This window comes from Archocentrus centrarchus, chromosome 12 (genome assembly GCF_007364275.1).
Source record: "Archocentrus centrarchus isolate MPI-CPG fArcCen1 chromosome 12, fArcCen1, whole genome shotgun sequence".
NCBI classification, from domain to species: Eukaryota; Metazoa; Chordata; class Actinopteri; order Cichliformes; family Cichlidae; genus Archocentrus; species Archocentrus centrarchus.
The window spans coordinates 11,481,985-11,491,579 of NC_044357.1; the positions used below are offsets into that span (position 1 = coordinate 11,481,985).

Sequence of the window (9,595 nt, forward strand, 5' to 3'; positions counted from 1 at the left end):
TTTGCTTGTTTGTTTTGGTCAGTTTTGCAAATAGTGGAAATTAGAAAACGGACAGCAAGAGAAGAGGGCTTACATAAAAAAGTATGCAAGTGGAGTTGAACCAGACAGGCTAAGCACCTTAAACTCCTGGGTCACCAGGGTCACATGGACTACAGGGAGAGAAAATATGCTGACCATTACCCAATCTTTACATAAGAGTTCTAGTTTAGAATGACTCAGATCAGTTTCAGAAGAAGGCTTGTCAGTATGCAGTCTAAACCAATAAATATTTATTAGCTTTGAGTTGGAAGGGACTTACAAAATGAGCTACTCTGCAGGAGATAGCTGTCTTCATCAAGTTCTAAACATTACTGGGAATCCACTTACTTGTGTCCTGTCTCCTTCCCGTTCTGCCTTCTCTCACTTCCTGACGATGGCCTCACACATGGCTCGTTTTCCACTGAAGTGATTGTAAAACAATGCTGCAGACACAGACAAACAGGGGAAGGAAGAAGGAATCATAAGCACAGGAATAAACAAGAAAATGTCCTGTGCGACACTACTTTCCAGTTTGTTATAATGCGACAAAGATTAGGTCTCATTTTTATTTGGCTGTTTATTCCCAAACACAATTATGTGAATTAGGGTGCTATCATGATTTCATTGTGGTGTTTAATGTTAATTGCTTAGTTCTAGATCATATTTATATGAACCATTTATTCTTAAAGGTTTTCATATTATGGTGTTTACAACATAAGATATAAAACTCCTGAGTTTAGGTCATCAAATGACTGGTGAAAAAGAAAAGTCCCTTTCCTAATCAGAGGAAACATGACGTTAGATAATGTGACTTCCTGCATGCCTGACTCAAAACTTGTATCATATCTGTTTAACGCTAACTTGTTTTCAATACAAATAATATGGCGTTGTTACTACACAGCCTCAGATGTGTGTAGCTTAAGCTCACCAGCATGAGCTGGAGCCGCTAAAAATAATAAAGTATGTGTTAGCCAATTAATTAATGTATTTTTATGTTACATGTTGACTAGGAGAGAAGCTGCGTGTGCTGGGTTACAACCACAACGGTGAGTGGTGTGAAGCGCAGACCAGGAATGGCCAGGGTTGGGTGCCGTCCAACTACATCACCCCAGTCAACAGCCTGGAGAAGCACAGCTGGTACCACGGGCCGGTGTCACGCAACGCGGCGGAGTACCTGCTCAGCTCGGGCATCAACGGGAGCTTTCTGGTCCGTGAAAGTGAGAGCAGCCCCGGTCAGAGGTCCATTTCTCTGCGGTACGAGGGGAGAGTCTACCATTACAGGATTAACACTGCATCTGACAGCAAGGTGGGCAACACATATTCACACAACAAGAAAGCGCTGTTTCTTATTAATATTTCTGTACAGTGATGAGGAAAAAAACTGTGGTAACTTATTTAAGGTAAACACTTCCAGCTGATCCAAGTGCATGTTTGTTTGAATGAGTGGTTGCTTTCTGACATCCTTTCACAGTGGGTGGTACTAGGATGGATTATCTGTAGGGACACTGCATGTTGTTTTACTAGGTGTCTGATTGGCCAGTGGGTCATGACAGTTTTCTAAATGTGTATGCTTGCAGCGGTCTTCATTCCAAACTTTGTGTGTTGGCTTTGCTGCTCAGGCTCACTTCAAGTGTTTTTATGTAATTAGAGCTACACACAGACACACACACCAGCAAGCCACAAGTAAGCCCATGCCTGTTTGTCGAGTCTGAAGTAATTTCATTTAAAGAGTGTATTGTTATAGGTTGTTGTTCTTGCGAAAAATATCTATAAGAAATACTAGTTTAAGATACTTGTGCATATTTTGCTCATATTGTTGTGTCTCCTTGAGTTTCACAGCATTATCAACTCACATGCACTCTCGCACTGAATGCCGCCTTCCTGTCTTGCCTTACGGGCACCGTACAAGTCAAATTAAATCAGATATTTTTAATGGCATATAATAAAACCACACAGCATACAATTGTATAATTTAATACCATTTCCACCGTCATTCTGGTCAAAGAATGATGGAAAACCAGTGGGGACAAGAAGGCCTATTATTTATATTGGCTAGCAGTGGCAGCAGTGCTGCAGGTATAATTGCACTGACACAAAGAAAGGATTAAACAACCTCCTGCTTGCACAATCCGCTATCACACTAGTCTTACTTCTGAGTTTTAAATGTGTAATATCTCTGAAGTCAAAAAAAAAAAAAAAAAGATTCGAGACCTTTGTTTTAATTTGCGCTTGAGGGGAATTTAACTCAAGACTAAAGATCTGCAGATAAAGTGTTTTATATGTGTCTGAACTTGGAGAATGGTTATCTGTGAAAACAGGTCACTCTATTGTGACTTTTTGCTTAAACCCTTTGGAGTTGAGGCTGGGTAACAACTTAAGAGCAAATTTACTTTAAGAACTTTAAAGATGCAGGCTACCGGATTTGAACAGTCATGAGAGATGCGCGTAGGTGGCTGAATTTCTTAACCGCCCCAAATGTCATATCAGTTCAGAAGCCACTTTTGGCTGTGTCACCCCACTGTTTGTGATGGAGTGAGGTAAACTAGCTTTAGGAACGCTAGCTATGAGAAGAATGCCTCTAACCACCACTGTGCTTCTCATAATGGCCAGCAGACGGGAGGCCTGGCCAGACACTGACGCCCATGCTAAGACATGCATTAGTACAGATGCAGCCAAGTATGTGCACACATACAGAAAAGCGAATGGACAAACACAGGCTCGCATGCCCAGTGAGCGAGCGAGCAAGCATGCATACACACACACACACACACACACACACACACACACACACACACACACACACGGTTCCCCATCGCATATTGTTTTCCATCCTCCCACTGAGCTACAAGTCAAGCGTCTGGTATGATAGACTTCGCCAATAATTTGAGATTACCTCAGCACTCCCTCAAGCTGCAGATTTTGTTGCACATTGACTCTGTGATTAACACTGCTCTGAATTAGAAAAAAAAAAGTTTTTCATGTTGGTAAACTCCTTTTTTCCTGGATTTGGTAAATGGTCATGGTTTAAGCCAACTGACCATTAAGTCCTCTTGAGGTTTCAGCAGGCTTTTCACCACAGTCAAGGTTGTTCTTTTTCTTTCCTTTTTTATTTTCCCCCTCCACAGGCCTTCATCTTGTGCAAAGAGCCTCTTCAGAAGTAAACAAATGCAAAATTCAGATTGTGGAGCAAATCATTTTTAGAGTTATGTAAAGGCTCGGATCCTAGAAAATCCCATTTCCTGACCAGTATCCTTCCGTCCACCAAATGCCTTGCAAGCCTTTAATGGGCTACAATCTTTAAGAAGAAAATCTGATCTCACCCCTGCGTCCACTCAAATATACAATCTCCTTTTTTTTCCTCCCCCCTCCCCCCACCAGCTTTACGTCTCATCCGACAGCCGTTTCAACACACTGGCCGAGCTGGTGCACCACCATTCCACCGTGGCCGACGGCCTCATCACCACGCTGCACTACCCGGCACCGAAGCGTAACAAGCCCACCATCTATGGAGTTTCTCCCAACTATGACAAGTGGGAGATGGAGCGCACGGACATTACCATGAAGCACAAACTAGGAGGGGGCCAGTATGGCGAGGTGTACGAAGGTGTTTGGAAGAAGTACAACCTCACCGTGGCTGTCAAGACGCTAAAGGTATGGAGACACAAAATATTTTCATATATTAGACATCTGTTGGAAAGACAAATGTCAGCACCCGTCTAGCCAGGTGGAAACATTTTGACACCTACTAATATAACATATGAACAGTCTCAGCTATAGCTTTAATTTGGTTGAATAATACTACCATCTGGTGTTGTGTAGGTGCAACTACACCCAGTTGTCCTTGTCTTTCCTCACTTTGTTTCCTTTTTGCCACAAACTGTGTAGGAGGATACGATGGAGGTGGAGGAGTTTCTCAAGGAGGCAGCAGTTATGAAAGAGATCAAACACCCTAACCTGGTTCAGCTGTTAGGTATTTAACTTAAAGAAAGAAAAAAAAAACATTCATTGTTTTAAAGGTGCCTGAAGTAACAAACAAAAATTTCCGTTAGCATTGACGTGTTTTGTTTTGTGGACTTGGCAGGCGTGTGCACGCGGGAGCCCCCTTTCTACATCATCACAGAGTTCATGACCCACGGTAACCTGCTAGACTATCTGAGGGAGTGCAACAGAGAGGAGGTCAACGCTGTGGTGCTGCTACACATGGCCACACAGATCTCCTCTGCCATGGAGTACCTGGAGAAAAAAAACTTTATACACAGGTGAGTTTGAAGTCCCCCCCCGTTCCTGAGCAGACAAGTTTGTGTTGTAGCAAAGCTCGTTTGTTCTGGCACGTTCTGCCATATCCTTTGGAAGCGATGACATGATTTATGTCTTTCATATTTGCCAAACTGGATTTTTATTTTTAAGCCTGACAGGACTCGGCTTGAAATATGGCATTCTGTAACAAAGCACACTGCTGTTCTGTTGTTTCTTTTATTTTTGGGTTCATAGTGAGAATTCCATATAGCTTCCCATTCATTGCTCCCCCTCATCGGTGTTCTCTTCTGTAGGGACTTGGCAGCCCGTAACTGTCTGGTTGGGGAGAACCACCTGGTGAAGGTCGCAGACTTTGGCCTGAGCAGGCTAATGATTGGAGATACTTACACGGCTCATGCCGGGGCCAAGTTCCCTATCAAGTGGACTGCTCCAGAGAGTCTTGCTTACAACAAGTTTTCTATTAAGTCCGACGTCTGGGGTGAGCTCCATTCTTTTACAATGCTGTTAAACAATGAGAAACACATTTAATTTTCCCCTTTAGATCTTGCACATATTCCTAACATGATCTCAATTTGTAGTCTTTTACTTTTAGTGTTTTTTATTGATTGTCTTGTTCCTACATCTACAGCATTTGGTGTGCTGCTGTGGGAGATTGCCACATACGGGATGTCTCCTTACCCCGGCATTGACCTGTCCCAGGTCTATGAGCTGCTGGAAAAAGACTATCGTATGGATCGACCAGAGGGCTGCCCCGAGAAGGTCTATGAGCTCATGATGGCCTGTGAGTACCCCGATGCATCTTTTTAAAGTATGATTAAAGACACACTTTTGTTTTGGAAAAAACTTTATTTTTTTTTTTTATTATTCTTTTTGTCAGGTTGGAGGTGGAGCCCTTCAGAACGTCCAACTTTTGCTGAAACCCACCAAGCCTTTGAAACCATGTTCCAGGAATCCAGCATCTCTGATGGTCAGCACTGTTTTCCTTTCTAAAACACCGTTAGCTTTGGGCTAACTGTTCTGTTATATCAGAAAACAACTCAAGCCTGCTGTTTGTAGCTAAAATGTCCAAACCTCCTTGTATTTGTATTTTCAGAGGTGGAAAAGGAGTTGGGAAAGAAAGGAAAGAAGACATTAGACCCCATCCAGCAGGCTCCGGAGCTGCCCACCAAGACCAGACCTCGCAAAAACCTGGAGTTTCAGGATACAGAAAGTCCAGGTGAGATGCACTTGAATATTATGCCTGGTGCCTTTATTGCTAGTTGTTAAATAGTCTATTACATTTATTTACTTTAGTATACATATAAAATGAATACTGGAGTGCTTGAGACATTCCTAATCTTGATAATCTCTAAGAATTAAGGACCATACCACACAAGGTTAAGATCTGTGGGTTAAATGAAGCAGCATTTTACCACCGATTTCCATTTTAAGTAAAGACAGTCTGAGCATTTAACAGCCTGCAAGATCAAGTGCTTACTGAATTGTTTGGGTATAACCACAGAATACACTTAAGGATTGTTTCCACCAAAGCATTTTTTTTTCCAGCTGAAAACACCCAGGTGTGAGGACTTGAGAGCATTTTAGAGGTTGTTTTTTTTGTTGTTGTTGTTGTTTTTTTTAACCCCAGCCCCGCTGTGTTTCAAACAACTGGAAAATACATTACCCTCAGGAAATAAAAAGCTTTGTTGGACACACTGTTGGAGATTGGTTCCTCAGGTATCTTTGGCTCTGGAAAATCTTGTCAACTGAGTCTCCTTTTTAAAAATTTTTGCATCTTCAACTATGGGTTCCATTCTTTAGGGTTTTTTTCCCAATCTGTCAAAAAAAAAAAAAAAATTGTAGTTGTGTGATTGTCTTTGCTGATCATTCCTTGGTTCTTTTATACTCTTCCACAGATCTGTTGGAACCAGAGGGGGCTGTGTCGTCACCCATGCTCCCCAGGAAAGAGCGCCCCCTCCTGGAGAGTAACCTGAATGAGGATGATCGCTTGCTGCCCAAGGACAAGGACAAGACACGTGGCTTTCTCAGCCTCATTAAGAAAAAGAAAAAGAGCGCACCAACTCCGCCCAAACGCCACTCCTCTTTCAAAGATGATGTCCAATTTGAAAGGAGGGGCGTTACTCAAGATCCCCGAGACAGTGACGGCTTTAACAACGGGGCATCATTGGCTATTAATGATGCCACGCATGGCCTTCTGAGTACTAACAATAATGGGGCTGGAAGTATTACTAATGGGGCTCCTAACTACCCAGGATCTTTAGGCCCCAGAAAGAAGGGAGTTCTAGCAGTGTCTGGCCCAGGAGGCAAGGGAGCAACAACTCCACCTAGTGAGGAGGAATCCTTTCCTAAGTGTTTCCTCTGGTCTTCTAGTATGCCCACTGGCTCAGACGGCAACACTGAATGTAAATCCGTCACACTGCCGCGAGATCTGAGCCAGCGCCGCTTTGACACGGGCACCGTCGGGGGCAAGCCGGCTCTACCACGAAAGAGGGCGAGTGAGCAGAAAGGAGAGAATGTCCCTCGAATGGGCACCCTGACTCCCCCACCACGTCTGAACACATCTCCAGATATTTCCTCTGCCTTCTTAGGCAAAGATAATGATCCCAGTCCTGGTTCCAGTCCCAAGGCTTTGACGCCTAAGGTGGTAAAGAGACCAGGTGTGCCAGGGCCAGATAGCGCCAAGACCAGTGCTCTGCATGCTGAGCTTCTTAAACCCAATGTGTTCCCTCCTATGGGGGCAGCCGGAGAAGAGTGCAGGGCTCGCAGAAACAAGCACACAGAGTTCTCCTCCGGCAGGGATAGAGCAAAAATACAGAAAGCCAAGCCAGCCCCACCTCCACCACCCACTAATCCAAAAACGGGCAAGGTCTCCCGCAGCCCAACTCAAGAACTCCCCTCCCCTACTGCTTCAGAAATCAAAGTTAAGTGCCTTCCTTCCATCTCAGATCCCCACCAAACAGCTACTCCCAGTGACCAATCCCGCTTACCCCTGAATGAGGGTTCCAAGAAGCTGCCCTTGGGTTCCACCTCTAAACCTCAACCGTTAAAGACCTCCAGTTCCTCCACTTCAGTGACCGGCTCCCCCTCCAGCCAGAGCCTAGGAGGTTTGTCTTCTCCCCTCACCTCCCCCAGCGATCCGATTTCACCCACTGCATTCACCCCTCTAGCGAGAACCCGATCCTCCCTCCGCAAGACTGCACCCCGCCAGGCCACCGAGCGCACTCCAAACTCAGCTGTGACGCGCGAGATGGTGCTGGAGGGCACCGAACTGCTCCGCGCAGCCATTTCCCGCAACTCTGAGCAAACGGGTAGCCACAGCGCTGTGCTGGAGGCTGGCAAGAACCTGTCAAAGTACTGCATGAGCTATGTTGACTCCATCCAGCAGATGAGGAACAAGTTTGCGTTTCGCGAGGCCATCAACAAGCTTGAGAACAGCTTGCGAGAGCTTCAAATCTGCCCCACTGCCACGGGGGGCTCCAGCGCACAGCAGGACTTCAGCAAGCTGCTGTCCTCTGTCAAAGAGATCAGTGACATTGTTCAGAGGTAGCGCCTAGAATCTTACACTACCAAGACATAAAAATGATTGAATTTTGTTCCACTACCCTTTTTTTTTTTTTTTTTTTTCTGTGCATGTGCATGAACTGTGGCCCAGGCTGAGCTCATGCTGGAGAGCCGGGGTAAAGATAAATGGAGAGCAGCAGTATGTTCAAACTACACTCTGAAACCTTAAGCCTGTGGTTACTACAGACTGAATCAAAGGAAACAATGTACATGCCATCAGTTTGCAACATTGAAAAGCCTTAACTATGAATAAACACTGTCATTTGGCCTTAACGCGAGGCTAGGGGCCAATTCTTTCATCAACGTGACTTTTCATGGTTGACTTTTGAAATGATCATGTCTTATGTTTTTGGTTTCTCCCCTTTATCACTGACACTAGTTTATAAAAAGACCTGTGATATTTGTTTCCATCACTGTTGGTGTGTTTTGTTTTGTTTTTTTTTAAATCATTGATGCTGACAACAGTGAGCAAAAACAAAAATGCATAACCTCATCCTGTTCTAGTAATCCTTTGTAACACAAACGCCTTGTTTCATGTTTAAATGTAAGCATTAAGGAGCTTCTCAGTTCAGTGTTTATAAGACTCCAACACATCCCAACATTTTTTTTTTTTTTTTTAAATATGCAATCAGTGACTGGTTGTGTGCTGAGTGATGAAATTGTGTCAGTGTTTTTGTATGAATGCTTTCTGCAGTATTTGCAACCATGTGCCATAATGTAATAATGGGAGGAAGCAAATGAGGCAGGATGAGCCTCTAGCCTTCACTGCTCTGCATCTCTGCACACTCGGGTAACAATTAGTGCCTTAAACACTATTGGCAGAGCTGTTCTTACTCTTGACACTTAACAAGTGCAGAAGCATGGCTTTTATGTTGTGCCAAGAGGTTAAGAATGGCTGTTTCTTGGTTTTCGGTGTCTGTCATACCAAAAACCCTTTACTTCCAGTCTGTACTGGGAGAGGGACCAGGGTTCACGACCTGCAGCACAGTGGATCTGTTTTTACTTTGGCCTTAGATTGGACCTTTTTTTTTTTTAAACAAGTTTGTTTAAACTTTCATTACATGCCACAAAAGCCATTAGTAGCAGCACGCTGTTTGATCTGTTTGGAGGGGGTAACAGACTGAAACAGCGTTTCTCTGACAGGCCTCCTCGTATGTGCGAATGGTCTAAATGCTGTTTCAGATGCCTTCTCACCCCAGCAAAAAAAAAAAAAAAGTATTTCCTGGGGGAAACACTGGACTGAAATGTTTATGGATCTGTCACTTGCTGTGTCAAACGATGTGAGAAGGTGACCAATATGGACTGAAATAACTCAGATTCCACTTTCTCATGCGCTCTTTCCTCACCTGCATCTCTTGGACATTGTCAGTATTTGTGTTGTCGTCTCATCCCGTGTGCCCGGTCTGACTGCGCTGCCTGAGGACAAAAATCAACTGCTAGTTGCCTTAACGTCAACATGGTACTGTCAGTGTTGGCCTCTCTTTAAAAAATGTTCCTTTACCAACCATACCACTACCTTTTTGTACACAAACTTTACTTTCATTTGTAAATGTTTTCTTTGTTTCTCCCTCTAGCCTTGGTGCAATTTTTTTGTTGCAATAAAATACAAAGCAGTTGTGCTACTTGAAATACATTAGTCGGGTGCTTTGTTGGCATTTGTGTATGCATTTCACTCCAGTGAAAACCATAACAGTAACTTAACTATTAGAGTGACCTTAAAGGCTCTCTTCTCTCTTCTTTATAGCAGTATCAGATTTAA

At 43.8% G+C, this 9,595-nt stretch overlaps 1 protein-coding gene across 2 annotated transcripts in view; it reads left to right on the forward strand.

Moving 5' to 3' along the window:
* Window positions 1-9,465, forward strand: part of abl1 (c-abl oncogene 1, non-receptor tyrosine kinase) — a 33,452-nt gene extending 23,987 nt beyond the window's left edge. For both annotated transcript variants that reach the window (XM_030742488.1, XM_030742489.1), the window contains 9 exons: window positions 1,029-1,324; window positions 3,397-3,669; window positions 3,904-3,988; window positions 4,100-4,277; window positions 4,569-4,753; window positions 4,904-5,056; window positions 5,153-5,242; window positions 5,369-5,491; window positions 6,171-9,465. In XM_030742488.1, the coding sequence (XP_030598348.1) occupies window positions 1,029-1,324; window positions 3,397-3,669; window positions 3,904-3,988; window positions 4,100-4,277; window positions 4,569-4,753; window positions 4,904-5,056; window positions 5,153-5,242; window positions 5,369-5,491; window positions 6,171-7,822 (3,035 nt within the window). In that variant the 3' untranslated portion in view covers window positions 7,823-9,465. The remainder of the gene's footprint in view (window positions 1-1,028; window positions 1,325-3,396; window positions 3,670-3,903; window positions 3,989-4,099; window positions 4,278-4,568; window positions 4,754-4,903; window positions 5,057-5,152; window positions 5,243-5,368; window positions 5,492-6,170) is intronic.
* Window positions 9,466-9,595: the final 130 nt, after the last annotated feature.